The sequence below is a fragment of the Tachysurus fulvidraco genome, chromosome 11 (assembly GCF_022655615.1).
Source record: "Tachysurus fulvidraco isolate hzauxx_2018 chromosome 11, HZAU_PFXX_2.0, whole genome shotgun sequence".
Taxonomy (NCBI): Eukaryota; Metazoa; Chordata; class Actinopteri; order Siluriformes; family Bagridae; genus Tachysurus; species Tachysurus fulvidraco.
In genome coordinates this window covers 14,888,769-14,906,644 of record NC_062528.1, presented here as the reverse complement: position 1 = coordinate 14,906,644, position 17,876 = coordinate 14,888,769, and the positions used below count along the sequence as shown (strand labels likewise).

The 17,876-nt window shown below is 35.6% G+C and overlaps 1 protein-coding gene across 1 annotated transcript; it reads left to right on the top strand.

The window, feature by feature from the left end:
* The first annotated feature begins 786 nt into the window (after positions 1-786).
* pitpnaa (phosphatidylinositol transfer protein, alpha a) lies at positions 787-9,005 on the top strand. Its single transcript, XM_027147139.2, has 12 exons — positions 787-944; positions 2,507-2,537; positions 3,253-3,401; positions 3,517-3,608; positions 3,826-3,833; positions 4,038-4,112; positions 4,315-4,398; positions 5,420-5,497; positions 5,619-5,729; positions 5,949-6,071; positions 6,391-6,459; positions 8,018-9,005. The coding sequence occupies exons 1-11, from the start codon at positions 928-930 to the stop codon at positions 6,436-6,438; spliced, it is 816 nt and encodes a 271-aa protein (XP_027002940.1). The 5' UTR covers positions 787-927; the 3' UTR covers positions 6,439-6,459; positions 8,018-9,005.
* Positions 9,006-17,876: the final 8,871 nt, after the last annotated feature.

Here is a 17,876-nt window from a genome sequence, read left to right as displayed (position 1 = left end):
ACAGTGTCTGAACATACAGTATTTACACTGGTCGGCAAGTTCTGTCTATTGTCTTTTGTGTAATGTCTTGTAATTTTTTATTAGTACTGTCTTTTGTCTTGCACTGTCTTGTCTGTCTTTGTCTTGTCCTCCACTGTGTACACTAGGTCACACAGATGTACTTTATGTATCTAGGACTACTTACTAAGTCTTTAGCCCTGTCTTTGTTTTATGTAGCACCACGTTCCTGGAGAAACGTCTCATTTCACTGTGTACTGTAACAGCTATATATGGTTGAAATAACAATAAAAGCTTCTTGACTCTTGACTCTTAAATGGCAGAAATGTAAATGTGGTCCTTGTCGTAATTTCACAGCAGGCTGATGAAGGCCAAAATATGTGTGGTGCAGACTTCCTCACCATGGAGTGAGAATGGAGGAAGACCAGTTTGTTGTGTTTATTCTGTGACACAAAGACACCGGAAAGGCTTGTTTGGGATCAATGACGAGTTTAAACTGAACTGCTGCTTTCTGCACTCCACCCTGTAACTCTTTTCTGTTCTCTAAACACGTGGAACCAGAATTCCGCGTTTAAAACCCTAAGTTGTCCTATCGACTGAGACAGAGGACTGGTCTGGATCTGTCGGCCATTTATTTACCTTCAGTAAAATCAGCCACTGCTTAGGTTACGTAATGGGGCGTGGCCTTGATCACCCGCGATCCGGTTCCTCGGTGTTGTGTCCAATCACAAAACGAGACGTGATCGGGTTTCGATTACGCGAGGGAGTGGTTGCCGTGACAACGCCACGCCCTTTCGACATCTTTCAGGAAATGAATGTTCAGAAATAAGAAAAGCAGGAACTCGAAGCTCTTGAAGGCGGACGAAAGAGTCGCTGGAGGAAGTTTTACTCGAATGTTAAGGACGCCGCCGCCGCCGCGAGTACGAGAAGATGCTTATTAAGGAATTGTAAGTAATGATAAAGTAGTAGAACATGAGCAAAAAAAAAAAAAAAACAACAACCACAAAGCTGTTATAGAAATGTAACTTTAGATATGCGAGGTAAAAGATGGATGACTTCTGATTGGCTAGTTTACCTTCTGGCTAGGTTACCTGCTGACTAGTTAATCTGCTGGTTAGTTTACCTGCTGTCTAGTTTACCTTCTGGTTAGTTAACCTGCCGACTAGTTAATCTGCTGGTTAGTTTACATTTTGGTTAGTTTACCTGCTGCCTAGTTAATCTGCTGGTTAGTTTACCTTCTGGTTAGTTTACCTGCTGACTAGTTAAACTGCTGGTTAGTTTACCTTCTGGTTAGTTTAGCTGCTGCCTAGTTAATCTGCTGGTTAGTTTACCTTCTGGTTAGTTTACCTGCTGACTAGTTAATCTGCTGGTTAGTTTACCTTCTGGTTAGTTTACCTGCTGACTAGTTTACCTGCCGACTAGTTTACCTGCTGACTAGTTTACCTGCTTCTCCTAATTCACCCCTTTCTAAATGTAGGATTTCCCCCCAAGTCTAACGTTAAAGCCGAAATGACGATGAAGCAGTTGACATTGTCGCCCATATTCCATTGTGGAAGTTAGTTTCTAACTGCTAACATTACCGCCTCTTAGCTACCTCGCCATTTTAATCCTACCTCAGTTAGTTTGTGTAGCTGAAATGAATGAATCACTGCATTCTGTCCAAAATGTCTTTTTTTTTACGTCTATTGACTGTGATGAAGTTAAACCGCTGTGTGACTCTCACAGCTTTTTCCATGCTCTATGAACGTGACGTTCACGTGTCGCTGACCTGTAAGTCACACGTCTGCGTCACTGCGTGTACTGTTTACTGAGCGCGTGAGACACTTTGACGTGTTCATTACATGATTAGCCCCAACATGCCATTTTTAATGTTGACACAGCTCACAATGTAGGGCGTTAAAACAACAAAATTCTTTTTTTTCACCTTAGAAATGAAGTACAAATGTCTGTAATCATATTTGTTTTATGTATGTGGAAGCCTAGTCGTTAAGGTGTCGGATTACTGACCGGTAGGTCATGAGTTCGAATCCCAGGTCAACTGCGGGACCCCTGAGCAAGGCCCTTAACCCTAAAAATTAAATTGAAATAAATTGTAAGTCACTCTGGATGAAGGTGTGTGCTAAATGTAAATGTAGTGGTTATGGTGTTGGGCTACTAATCAGAAGGTTGTGAGTTTGATCCCAGGTCCACCAAGCTGCCACTGTTGGGCCCTTGAACAAGGCCTTTAACCCTCAGTTTCTCAGTTGTATAAAAATAAGAGAATGTAAGTCGCTCTGGATAAGGGCGTCTGCCAAAATGCTGTAAATGTCACTCAGGTTTTTCCAGTATATTTAATTAGTATAGCTCTACTGGATGTTTTTACTCCACTTCATACAGGCTGGTTTTAAATTCTTAGTTTATTTAAAAGGACGTCACATTGCAATAACTGCTTTTATTCCAACACTTAGATTAAAAAAAATGTAACTGTCTTTAGTGATTTTTGTTACTGAAACTGTCCTCTGTCTTTCAGCCGAGTTGTTCTTCCCATTTCTGTTGAAGAGGTAAGTGTGACTTTTCCTTTAACTCTTCCAGACCCATAGACCTTTTTTTTGTGCTTTATGCAGCAGAGCAGGATTCCTGCTGACCGTGTGACTAAGTTTTCCTGGTCTACACAGACTCTGGGAAGTTCCTCTGTGGGATATACAGTATTAGACAGGCTTATTATATCCAGCTGATTTGTGCTCAATGTGCACTTAAGCTTTAGTTTGTTGTGCAATATGACAGACTAAAGTCAGTGCTATCTAATCACATGCTTAAAAAAAAAACTTTACTAATTTAATCAATTCTAACCTTGTTCTAGTGCATTGTGTGTCTTTTATTCTTTTTACAATGGCTGTATAAGCAAACTATACCTTATGTCTATTATTTGCTTCTTGTAATACTTTTAGAAAACTAATGATATTAACTATGTTTACACGAAACCAAAATACAAAATGGCTCATAACTTCACAAGCAAGAATAAATCAACATAAATATTAGATTATGAGGAGGAAAAGCTATTTAACCTACGTGTTTCTAGTTGTTGACGTTTCTATGGTTTTATGTTTTGCTTTGGTTTTGGGGAATAACTCCTCCAAATCCTGTGTGTTATATGCTCATGTTATTCCAAAAATAAATTTAATTTACATCTTTGGGCTCTCTGTGTTTTAACCCACACATGTTATGTATGTACTGTGTGAACGTAGAGGGAACTGTGTTGTCTCTTCTGCTCTGCAGTACCAGGTGGCCCAGCTCTACTCAGTGGCTGAAGCCAGTAAGAACGAGACTGGAGGAGGAGAAGGAGTGGAGGTACTGAAGAATGAGCCCTATGAGAAGGAGGATGGAGAGAAGGGGCAATACACACATAAGATCTACCACTTGCAGAGGTATGCACATCACTTTCAAGACTATGCATGGATTCTTAATCACAGTGGTTGTATTTCCTAAGTGATTTACTCACTCTTTCTCATTGTTTACATTCTCTCGATCTGCCTCCTGTAGTAAAGTGCCAGGCTTTGTGAGGATGCTGGCACCATCATCGGCTCTGAAAGTCCACGAGAAGGCCTGGAATGCTTACCCATACTGTCGCACTGGTACGTCTCACTGGTCCACATTTAAGCATAGCAGTTTGGCAATTCACAAATAGTGATAAATACATCTTCACTCAGTTTATGTATATATTACAAATGCACTTACGTGTGGTCATTTAAACATGCACAATATATTGATGGGTTAAAATGTCCTCACAAATCTTCTGTTAAACTGATTTGTTTCCTTTCCATGTGCTGTTCTTCCTCCGCACCCCTTTAGTTATTACAGTAAGTATCTTAGCCATGGACTGTCCCAGAGTTGTTGATTTTCACAAATAAACATTTTTCTTTAAATTAAGTGAATCCTCTTCACTAATGAGTTTATGTAAAATAAAAATGAACAGACTTATAAATGCTGATGAATAAAAAGTTGAAAAGATCAGAGTTTTTGTCACAGCCATTTCTTTCTCTATGTTTCTCTCTGCCATATAGAATGAATACATGAAGGATAATTTTATGATCATGATTGAGACGTGGCACAAGCCTGACTTCGGTGACCAAGAAAATGTAAGTGGAAACTTATTTAATGAAGCTAAATATACCTGGACCAGTTCATACACCTAAAAGCTTTTAACTGCACTCTAGATACAAATCATATGAGCTTTAACTTGTGCATTCATTCATATGGAGGAATTTTTTGAAAATGTAAACAATTTGTAAACAGATGTTCAGTGTCTGTGTTCCTGATCTTTTAATGTCATTTGTGCAGGTACATAAACTTGATCCAGACACATGGAAGAAGACCGAGGTTGTTTACATTGATATTGCTGACAGGAGTCAGGTAGAAGACAAGGTGAGCAAATTGGATTTATTTTATTTCCTATACCAGTCTTTCCAGGATTTCACAATTTAGTGATCTTAGATATTCACATATAATAAGGCAAAAGTTGCAATAATTGGAGGAGCCTTCAGTTTTTACCCAAAATACCCCAAATATTCTGCAGATTTGAGCCAGATTTGCATCATGTGCCATTATCACAATGCACATTCAGGCGAATCCCTCTTGGGTTCATGTAGGCCAAAAATGAGTGCACAAAAGAAACACAAAAAAGTTGCATTACAAAAAAAAAAACTCGCACTGCAAAATCAAGGTTTTTTGAACGCAACAATCACAAACAACTATGTGAATTCCTCTATATAATGTTATATAGAAAAAATGCAAAAACTAACTAATTAATTTCCCTTAAATTAGTGAATGCTCAATTATTTATTCCATCAAGGCCCTACATATTATTCAGAATAACTGCAGATCAGGTGGTGAGAACAGGCCTTATGCCATCACCATTCAACCTGCATACACAGAGCCATCAAATTTCCAAAGACGTTGTACTGTTCCTCATGAATATGTTTGGAATAAAGTCCTAACCACAGATGTGTGTTGTCCCGTATCTCCAACTGTGACTCACTGAAACATCTTATAAATAGACAATGTGTTGTATGCAAGTGTTTGTCTAAAGCACCATAGTGTTTTTTGGGGGGTTTTTTCTGTCACTTGGCTTATCTGCATGAAGTCTCCCCTTTTTTTGCATATGAAAATAAGTTCCACATTAAAGTGTGTGAAAGGTTGGAATACTGGGAAAGAAGGAATATAGAAGATCGCCGACCGTGTTTAGAGCTGTTGTTTTGAAATGATCGTAGTGGCTGATAATACTTCTCATATTCAGTAGGAAACAGAACAAGTCAGCAGAAGAACAAATTGCTAAACAAAGTAATGAAATTTAATAGCAGATTCATGTTCCACTATTTGCCAGAAAGTCATTTATTTATTTTAAACTATTTATTTATTTATTTATTTATTTAAAACTACAAACTAGGACTACAAACCTGACGAGGATCCAGCCACTTTCAAGTCAACAAAAACTGGAAGAGGACCATTAGGACCTCAGTGGCGAGTACGTATAACATATTTCAGTGTCTTTCTAGCTATTCCATGTTCTCTAGAAATTAGTAATCACACCCACCATTCTGCATCCTAGCTAACATCTTTTTCACCCGTGTCCAATCCAAATATAGAAAGAGCTTCCTCAGAAGACCGACTGTCCTCACATGTGTGCCTATAAACTTGTCACTATCAAGTTTAAGTGGTTTGGATTGCAAAACAAAGTGGAAAACTTCATCCACAAGGTATGAGTCTGGATTAATGAAGTACTTGCACATCTTTTTGCCATCTTTTGTACTGCATGAATGCTATGTATTTCTCAGACAGGATACTGTGTTCTTTTTCTTAATTTAACTGTTAATGTCTTGTTTTGAATAGTTAGGCTGAATGTTTCGTTTACAGAATTATATATGAAAAAAAACCAACCACTTCTCTCTTCTTTTTTTGTGTGCTGTGAATTCTAGCAAGAGAAGCGCTTGTTTACCAACTTCCACAGGCAGCTCTTCTGCTGGATTGACCGGTGGATTGACTTGACAATGGACGACATTCGACGGATGGAAGAGGAGACACAAAGGGAACTTGATAAGGTGCATTGTGTTTCAATGGCTTTTAACTGATGGAAATTTGATACATAGATGATGTATTTTTTTGTTTTCTACAGAAGAAAGGATGCTGTATATTATTAACAAAGCTTTTTTATTATAAAGTTGTATGTTTATTTAAAAAAATTAAAAAGCCATCTTGTGTTGTGTTTTTAGTAACGTTTAGATTTCAGTATTGCTGTAAATGATTACAGCACAAAATAGTGCAGCATCAGAGTCAGTGTTGTCTTTTTGGATGAGCAAAATTATATTAAGGAATTATTTCTACTAAATCTGACGGGTCTTTTATTTTCCTCATCTTTAGATGCGAGAAAAGGACCCAGTAAAAGGGATGTCTGCCTCGGATGAGTAAAGGCCCTGCAGCTGGCACTCTGTGAGTATAGTAAGGCTTCTAATTACTGGCATCAGGGAGAGTAATTGCTGCTGAGCACCATATCACTGGCAGACAGAGACATCTTAACTGCTTCTAGTCATCATCATCAGTCAGCTTCTGACTGTGTGGTTATGGTGTCAGTGTCTGTATATTGGAGATTCCAGCAGGGAGACACTGCAATTATATGGATTCTGTCAGATATATTAATACAGCACAAATATCACTTTTTATTTTGTTTAACTTTAGATATGTGTATACACGTGACAGCACAGCTCAGCCAAAAGATAGTATAGGAGGTGCCTGCTTGCTTACGCAGGAGATGGAAATTAGAGACGGAGTCTGCGCAGTAGAAGAGAGAGGTGTGGCATCAGTGAGACGTCTATGCTCACCGACACCCCACTTAAGTGACTTCACTTATTAATGACTTGCACAGGTCCTATGGGTATCACTGGACTTGACATATTAGCATGCACGCAGTCCAGTATGACTGTCACACTGATAAAAACAAACAAACAATGAAAAATTATTGCACTTTTTTTAATATATTATTTTTAGCACATAGAGTGTATACAACTTTTATCCAACTTTTATAATGGATGCTAGGTGCATTTAGCTCAAATCCAAAGCAGACTGTCTTGTATTTATTTTTATAGGCTACCTATAAAAGTAAAAAAAAATGGTGGTAAATGAATTGACTTATGAACTAAAGCTACTTTGTTTTATCAAATGTTTAGGATGATCTTGTCATTTTTTGATGCAGAACATGACATGACTCTCTTATGAACACCATCAAGCTTCCAGCTGTCAGTCACCCCATCAGCCCTGACCTTCAATATCCAATAACTTTTATAAAAGACAATTAGTAAGAAGAACATTATGAAAATACTCATTAATGTCAAGAGGTGGAAATCTTCAGTAGTGGAAAATGAGTTTGGGTGTTAAAGCCAGGACCAGTGACTAGTATGTGTTTGGTTGGGGTTGAGATTGTTCTGTAACATACCATTAGAGGCCCGTAGGTTTCACTCGTACACGCGTAGATTTCACTTTTCAATTATTCTCATTATCAATCTTGTATGTGGCCAATTTGAAACATTCTTAACACAAGAAGTCATTTATTTTGTTTTGTCTCATGAAATTTGGAAGCCTCATTGCTTGTATGTATCCATGCAAACTAATAGAGGATAAGAAAATGCTAACCAAAAGTTTGCATGGAATCTTCTTACTATGTTACTTGGCTAAAAATAGAGATGTAGTAGAGCATGTGATATATGTTCATAGATTTGGGTAGTTATTAGGGATGGTAGGAGGAGTTTGTGTGCTTCCAAATGGAATATTTGTATCATTTAGACATTAATATTCAAATATCCTGGTTTTTAATGAATTCATCAAAGCCCAGGCTGTTTTCTTTGTACCTTCTCAGGATATAAAAAGAAATCATTCAAACCTAATTCTTCTGCATATGATTAAAAAAATGGTTTGAGGAGTATTTTAATTGTTCATATACTTGTATAACTTTGTCACTTTGTTGTGTGTGTGTGTGTGTGTGTGTGTGTTTTAGCTATTGCCCAGTGAGCAGCAGTATTGTTCAGGTCCCAGGCGGTGTTCGAGAGGATGCCCTACCTCTTGATCCACTCCACTACTATGGTGCCTCCCTCAAGTCCTTCTTCCCTAAGCACAGAGCCTCTACATCACCATAAAAACCTCTTATAACTGATTTCTACACTAATATATAATTCTAATACTGATTATTCAAGTTTATTTTTAAGGTTCACTGCTTTTATTTTAGAAATATACATTTCATCACTGCAGACACCCCCTCCTCCTCCACGTTTTTATTGAGCTGGCAGAAAACTAGAGTTTTTTTCTTTTCATTTAAAAAAAATATAATAATAATTTATTATTAATATTAATATTATTATTATTATTATTATTATTGATATTATTTCCCTGACAATTTGTATCAGCACTGACACTACTACTGTAACACCATTCTTGTCCTTGGTTTCTTTAGTTAGTTTAGCTCTATCTATTTCTTTCAGCTACATTTCCCCCACCGTTGTGTGCTCCTAAGCTGCCTTAGGGGTGACAAAGTCGGTTACCCTGTATGTGTGTGACTGTGTGTAGGAGGTTTCAAGCTAGTACTTGATCCTAATGACGTGACCCACCACTTTTTACACATCTGAAAATGGTTGTTGTAAGCAGTATGGTGTAATTGTGTTTACATGAGGTAACCTCAGCCTGATTGAATATGCATCCTGGGTTTAAGGGAATGAGGTTATTTAGCACTGATGTGACTTTGCCTTTATTGTAACTGTCACCACTTCAGTGCTGCACTCACTTTAAATTTGGTCTGAATGTTTGGATTTGTCTACTTTTGCCTCATTTTTTAACCTGGGGCACATAAGAGATTATTTATTCACTGGGTGTTTTTACAGTTTGTCAAAATTTCTGGGCTTATGAAACACTGTGTAGGGCTGACAATTTTTCTACTCTTCTGGAAATTCTATCATGATTTTGAAATGGATCAATAAAATGACAGACTTATATATGTATTGTTTTGTTTTTGTTGCTGTGTTTAAAACTGTCTTAGTGTCAGTATTCAACTAACTTATTATACAGCACAATGAGCTACAATAAACTCCAGAATTTTTGGCACCCATGGGAAAGGTTATGAAAAAAATGTATGTGGTTAATTGACTTTATCTCAAATATGAGAAATCATGACTTCCATGAATGTGAATTTATTCTAAGAAAATGACAAAGCCTTACCAAAAATGTTTTTAATAAAGTCAAATGTCAGTTATTGGCACTGTTACTCGTTCTTGGGAACCAAATGTTGTCTGTCCGAGATTATTGTTAGTGTGATATCTCAACAATGAGCGGTTAAATGTTTGTAGGATTTATTGAGAATCATTAGTGTAATCAGCAGATGAACTGATTAGTTTTTAAAGTTGATCCCATCAGGGAATGCAACACCCTCAGAGTAAAGTCATAAGTTGTTTTACTTTTGGGGTTGAAGTTTATTATGTGGGGTTTTATGCATACAACTTTGTAACAACAAGGACTAAACTTGTTAGCAGTGTTAGGAATTCTGAATATTTAGAAATCCTTGAGTCAGACATGTCATCCTTGTCTTCTTGCTTCACTCTGGAAAGAACATGAGAAGCCAGACACCCTTGGTTATTCATCAGCATGGGTAAGAATTGAAAATATGTTAAAATGGTGCTAACCAGCATAAATCAGGCAGTGACACAGCTGAAAATGCCCATATCCTGTATAGAGGAGGGTTAGGGAGCCAGAAAATAACAAACCAGGTTCAGGGAAAGAAAAAAGAGGATCATGGGTGGACATATTCTGTTTTATAGCATTTTTTGTGTGTGTTACATAACTAAATCTACATTTAGATGCCACTTCAAAGGCAACAAACTATTTGGCAGGTGATTAAGAAGAAAGGCTTCTTTCATCCCTCATAAGTTGTTTGTAAAGAAACTGAATTACGAAACTGATTCCGACAATCATTTACAACGACACCAGTTTCTGATAGCATTTTTTGATTTCAGCAATGTTGACTGAATATATTATTAGTTATTGATAGAGCAATGTCTGTTTAGAGCCACAAGATGACACCGTAGTCCACAGTTCCTGTTCCTTCCTCTCTCTGAGCAGAAAGTTTTGTTCCAATTCATTGTAATTAAAAAAAAATCTCCTGATCTGTGATATGAGTTTGCAAAAAGTGCATAAGTTCATAAAAAATTTGCTTGTCTTCGGTGTTACAAAACGGATTTATGCTTGTTTTTCTCACAGATTAGGGCAACAGCACTAGGAGGATGAACAACATGTTTCATAAAAAATATCCTCATGTTTAGATATTTATGATTAGATTTTTTGTATTTATTTAAAACATTTTATCCTTTATACATATATATTTTAGTGAACACTTGAGAGAGATTAAATACGAATGAACTCTTGGTCAATTTGAAATATTATGCTTTATTATCTGCAGTTTTAATTTCTACTTAGTTCATATAAAGGTTTATTGATTCATTTCTTACTTTTGAATCCCACAAAAATGTTCATTAAGCATGAAAAAACAAGTGCATGATAATAATATGTTCTTTCATGATGCAGTGCACGTATCACTTAAAGTGTTTATTCAGGCAGGATTTAATGTGTATGCTGTACAAATATTTACTGCAGTCAGGATTATAAGCATGTATCACTATCTGTGACATTTATCAGTATAATATCAGCTATTTCAGGAACTGAGGTCTTTATTTAATGCTGGAACACTTCGCTCTAGTCATCAGCTCTTCTCTCTTTACATACTGAGAATCAGATAGAATTACCTGGTGTATAAATAACTAGTAATATTTGTCTTTGCAAATAACCTATAAAGAAATAATATTGTTTGGAGTAGTGAAACTACAAGGAAGGACACAAGTGCACAACTAAATATGTTAGAATCGTGTTTACTGGAAAATATAATCACCAACAATTAAGCTAATTCTGTTTTCATGGATATCACGATATAAACATATAGATGGATTGTTTTAGTCAGTAACACACACACACACACACACACACACACACACACACAGTGTCACTGAGCTTGCAAAAAAAAAAGCAATAGTCTACTAGTCTACAGTGGTATTTGTTTTAAACACATTTGTAGTTGGGAGCATTTATTGCTTATTAGAATCTGAATCTAAATTGGTATTTCTAAGATTTTTTCAGGCAGGCACATCTTTAGCTCTAGAAAATAATAGAAATAGAAATGTCATTTCCAGAGAAGTGACTAAATAAAACATATCACTGACCCCACTTTGAGAGCATTGGTCATAACTCTTGTAACTCTTTTGTTCAATTTGTTCATTTGCCTATACCTCATTTATTTAATTTTAGCTTCTATTTTATCCCTCGTCTTTTCTCGATTTGGGAATTTAGTTTATCCTCTCTTTGGCATATGTCCAATTACCAGATGTGGCAAATTTGGAAAATGCCAGATGTTTTACAGTACAGCTCCGTTATTGTCACCCTGTCCAGCAGTCACTCAAGTTATGTAGGTAAGAATGTATGTTAAGTGAAGGCAGGAAGTGAAGGGAGCAAGTATCAGATTGGGGCACAAGCCATTTTTGGATACGTGCAGTCCTGCACTCTTCAGCGCAATGCATGCTGGGGGATTTCAGCACAGCTGCCTAGAAAGCGATGACCTTGGCACTACTTGCTAGTCATCTCTCTGCACCAACAAACTGCTTTTCTAATTATAACTCTCCAGCCTACTGATCATTATAAGCAAGACGTACATGACACACGGATTAATGTCGTTACGGATTAAAAATGTTTCATATTACTTTCTTTACAAACCACGTGATACAAACATCAGACTCATACATACATGGAATGCTTTCTGAAATAAATTGAATAAATTAAACCCTATAGATAATTTATATAAGCAGAATGCAAGTGTTTCTTTCCCAGAAATTGTAGGTTACACCCGGTGACTAAGATTAATTCCTCACCAAAACATGAGGCACCATGCCAGCTGATTCTGTGGAACTCCGGAAACATGATGAGAAAACATGGGCTGGTAGGAGTTATATTCATAGCATTTTGCAGACACCCTTATCCAGAGTGACTTATATTTTTATTTCAATTGAGCAATTGAGGGTTAAGGTCCTTGCTCTGGGGCCCAGAATTAGCAGCTTGGTGGACCTGGGATTGGAACCTATGACGTCTTGATCAGTAGTGAACCTTAACCACTGAGCTACGACAGGTGTGATCAGATGTGAGCAGGTGTTTCCCACACTGGATATTTTCTGTTTCTCTGTATTTTGCACTTATTCTTATATTCCTATATGCATGTGTTCTGCATTTTGTGTGTTTACCATATTCTCAACAAGCTGCGTCCTAATCCACTTTATTTCCAGCTCCAATCATATGTATTGGTGTTGTGCTTCAGTAGTTACATGGATTTGTTTTCTTTATTTACTCCATGGTTTTTGGGTGGACCAGCCAACAGCGATAAGATAAGCCTATTTATATTTAGTTTTGGCATCCTCGACTCTGCTTTGTTGTGTGAGTGTTTATAGGCTACTAATTACAGCTATTAACTCCGTTTTGTTATGCCAATCTTTATTATGGGTTTATACCATATACTATAAAACTAAAAAAAGAACACATTTCTACTCTCTCTAGCCACTTTCATTGGAACACATGTACACCTACTCATCCAATCAGCTAATTAAGCTGAAGCAGTGCAATGAAGAAATTCATCGAGCTTCAGTTAATGTTCACATAACACAACACAATTGAGTAATATATGATTTCAGTGACTTTTTGTAGATGGAGCCAGGAAGGCTGCATTGAGTATTTGGGAAGCTGTTGGGAGTATATTTACATTTACAGCATTTAGCAGACACTCTTATCCAGAGTGACTTACATTTTTCTTATTTCAGTATACAACTGAGCAATTGAGGGTTAAGGGCCTTGCTCAGGGCATCTTGCCTGCAGTGCCAACTTAGTGGACCTGGGAATCGAACCAATGACCTTCCGATCAGTAGTTGAACGCCTTAACCACTGAGCTACCACATCCCATATCCTATTCTTAAAGTGCTGCTGCTACGCGATTGGAATGAGGAATGAGCAGTCATGGGTGTTCCTAATAAAGTGGTTATTAATAAATAAGTGTAAATATATGGAAATGAATGTTATAGATTATATTATTTTTTATTAAATACACAAATTTCCATTTTACATATTTAAAAAAACATTTTGTAATTTGTGTGATGCATTCAAATGCGCAAAAGAAAACAGTGATAATAGTAAATTAGATTAAATATTTAAGGGAGTAGACTTTCTGTGTTGATTTGTGTGTTTTTGTATGCAATTACAGTGTAATATATAAAACAAAGAACGTAAACATGACCTTATTTGATTTATTCTCAGCATGATTTTCTCTTTGGACAAGTGTCTATTTATTTGTGTTTCTCAAGGTTTTAAGTTATGTTATGCTTGTTTTAAGCTTACCTGTAGATTTACTGACTATTATTTTAATATATGAGTTTTTATGGCACTTTTGAGTACCAGCACTTAAATCGTAACTCTTTCTCACTTAAGGTTTAGAATCAGTATTGTTCTTTTTTACAATGATCTCATTTATGGTCAGTAAGTAAAAGCTTTTTAACACCCTCCCATAATATTTCTTTAATTGCTCTATGATTTGATGGTATTTTCCCTGATTCTCCAAGGTAATGTCTGCCAGATAAACAAAAGTGAATGTAATCCATTGGCTGTTTACTTTGTTATTATTATTATTATTATTATTATTATTATTATTATTATTATTATTATTAATAATAATAATAATAATAATAATAATAATAATAATAATAATAATAATAATACTTCATTTAAATGTCAACCATCTGCATCCTTGGGAATAAATTCAAATTTTAATTGCACTCACAATGTTTTTATTGCACATGCAAAGCTATCAAAAAATTTAGATTTATTTTGATAAAAATTAGCTTTAATCACAGACATATCTCATGTAATTGATCTTAGAAACACTTCTGTTACTGAGGATTACCATACAATTGTTTGTTGTTTGAAAGTTGTCTTCACAGCTTCAGTGACTCAGGCACTGCCAGGAACTGTAGAGTCTCAGAACTGTTAGTTTCATACATTGAATTATGTGGCATTCAAGGGATGAGTCACCATCGCACGTTGAACTGAAATACAGTCGTTCTCAGAAATCAGGTTAAGATCGAATATCTGGTTATATTGTCTGAACTTACAAAGAAAATTCTGTTGTTTTGTTTTCCACACAAAAGAAACACAGATTGAAGACACACAGAGAACACTGTCATTGTGTAGCTTCACTCTAAATAACAAATGAGTGCAATACATGAATTTGACTCTTTGTAGTCTCTCATGAAAGGCTTATTTCAGTGCAGTAGTTCTTAAACTGGGGTCAGTAAAGTATAGCTGATGGGGGTCAATAAAAAAACCTCAATATCACGTATAAGTGGAAAAAATTTATTCTACCTAAATACCAGGTACAGTAGCATGCAGTTTCAATAATGCAAAATGCTTCGTATCTTTTAATCTACTGCAACAGGATTGGTTCTGTTCAGATGAATGTTCAGGAACAAGTACTTTCTGGGAGTTTCTCCCAAAAAGATTAGTTTCTTGTAAACTAGGAATTGGGAATTAATGCAAATTTATTCAGCAAAAATTCTTGCGCAGAAATTAAACGTTTTATGGCACACTGAAACCGATAACAGCAGTTGGGATTTTCTAGCTATAATGTTTCTGGCCCATGTATGTTACATATTTTATTCAAATACCACAGACTATAAAACTATAAACAATTTACAACAATCATCAAATAAGCAACTGAGTCGTAAGGTACTTACCTTACCTATCTGTAAAAACAAATAAAAAAAACAAACAAACAGATATTTTCAAAGGATTACATGATATTTCAAATGATCTGGCAGCACACAAAGTTAATGAAAGTGTCAAGATCCTATGTTAGGTGATTCTATCACTTAGTATTATATAATATTATCCACACAAATGGCATTGCACTGCTTATTTTATAAGAACACATTTTCTGTGAGGTTTGTTTTTTTTGGACTCCAGAACTGACACAGTCTTGTGTTGAATCAACAAGTGGGACTCACCACTGAGTCCCGACATCTGAAATTTAGACATTTTCTGGAATTGAACAGTATAATTTCTTTAAAAACAAGAAAAAATGGTTGAAATTATTCCTAATATTTGAGCTATAATATTGTTTATTAAATATTATTGAATATTTTAATAATAAATATTATTATCTATCTATCTGTCTATTTTGTTTTGAGCCATTGCTAAATTAAAAGGCATAGATGTGCTCTCATTTCTTCCTGTATAGACTACTACAATTCCCCAATTCAGGATTGGCCAGTCAACATTGTCACACTTGTAAATGGTACAAAATGCAGCCACTAGGCTTCTAACAAGTACCAATAAAAATGAAAATATTTCCACTGTCCTAGCTTCCGTTCACTGGCCTGTGTGTGTATCAGAAGGAATGAACCATACCTCATATTTTAGCTTTTATCCAGGTGAAGTATATACTGTAAGTATGCAAGAATGCACATCATTATCAAATATTTTATCAAAATTTAGGAAAGGAAATTAGATGAGATAGTATTCTATGTAAAATTGTAATCATAATGTATGAACTGTATCTATAATAATGCTATAACAATGTTACAAACATCCGAAACGATATATACTGTAGCTTCTATACAAAAAAAGGCTTTTTTTTGCTACAGTACAAAATGCCAGTGCTGTAAACACTTTTTCTAACAATATTACTTGACCTGCTGAATTAAACTGTAAAACACCTTTTGTATTTATTGTATTTAATCACTGTCTCTTTAAGTGTCTCTATAGTGCACTAAACTAGGCATATAAGGACTCCTGGTTTCAATGTCATTTAAATTGTGTTTTAAAAAAATGCATTATTTATGTGTTTTATAATGTTTTATAAGTAGGTTAGTCTTAATTAATACAGACAGTTTGCCTTTGAACCAACCCCCCTCTCTCTGTCTCTCTCTGTCTAATTCAGTCTGCTTTCTTTCTACTTTCTCTTTGTCTTAAAAAAAAGCTAATAACAGTATGAAATTGACTCACAATGCTGAGCAATCAGGTTTGTGAGTAAGAGAGACACCCAGGCAGGAAACTAAGATTTATATTGTTTATGGAGTCAAATTTCTGATGATTCATTTACAATGCACCATGCAAAGACTAATACCTTTATAAACTCATAAAGATAATATCTTTGTAAAACATTAGTGTTGCCATGACGTTATTAATGTTACAGAGGACTTAATTGTTTTTTGTAAATAATCAGTCAATAAGTAGATCACGAATAAATTCAATTTAATTTTATTTGTTAATGCTTTGAATAATGAATGTTGCGGCTTTACTGAAATATTCAACATATAAATGTAAAATCTTTAAATGTATCCCTAGATAGACAGACAGACAGACAGACAGACAGACAGATAGATAGATAGATAGATAGATAGATAGATAGATAGATAGATAGATAGATAGATAGATAGATAGATAGATAGATAGATAGATAGATATGCATGCATTTGTAAGTAAACTTGTTCTAGTGTTCTAGTAAGTAAACTTCATTGTGAACTAACTGGAGCTTGTTTACAGTATGTGCATACTGGAACATCCAGACAGTAAGACATTACAATAATTCATCCTAGAGGTAGCAAAAACATAAACTAGTTTTTCTGCATCATGTAGTGACATTATATTTCTTATTTTAGCAACATTTCTGAGAGGAAATTTCTATCCAGGTAATATTATCTACACGATGAAACAGAAAGACCATCCAAAGATATCTTGTCATCAGAAAGCTTTATTCTAGCTTCATGTGTTTTTCTGTCCTTCTGTCTTGCCAGAAATAAATCTATGATTTATTGATGTGACTCTGTTCGGATATGATTGATATGTTTGTGCAGAGGTGTCCAACATCACACTGTCTTACGACATTTTCTCTGTTCTATGGACTTATTTTTGCACAATAGAGGAAAAAAGACAGAGAGGAAGCCACATGCTGGTAGACATAGGGTGTGTATGCTTCTTCACACAAATAGCCTATTGAATATGATGTGACTAGTTTGATTGGATGGCCTAGTGTGTGTATACTGTATGTGTGTGCGCATGTGTGTGTGAGAGAGAAAGAGAGAGAGAGAGAGAGAGAGAGAGAGAGATAGAGAGGGAGAGAGAGAAAGAGACAGAGAGAGAGAGAGAGAGAGAGAGAGAGAGAGAGAGAGAGAGAGAGAGAGAGAGAGAGAGAGAGAGAGGGAAGCCTCTGATATTTGCCCTGCATTAGTGTTTCTCAGTCTTTCCTCCTGGAGTCCCCTTTTGGCGTCAGCCTTGATCCCAATGCACCTAACTGTAGGAGGCCGTTTTTAGTTTTAAAGCAAATTGCATAGGTTTCTAAACAAATCTTTTCTAACAAAATAATGAAGACACAAATTTATTTCTAGCAACAATACAAATTCACTTAACATTTTTACATATGTTTTATCTTGTGAGCAGCTTTTTGATTATTTCAGCTGTTAAATTGACCTTACATTTTTCCTGATATATCTGTTAAAACCAATTCCCCTCAAGTGCCCCATGCACTACCTTCTTTAGTTGGGGTCTGTTTGCGAGACCTGTAATGTTTTTGTTTCTTCTTAAAATAGATTCTATTTGTTTTGGATAGTTATCCTGTTGCTGGCTACACCATATTTCATTTTCAACTTTTGGCCTTTTATATGACTTTATAATTATATTTATATAACATGAACTATATTTATATTCTATTACAGCAGCTATAAACAGTCTACACA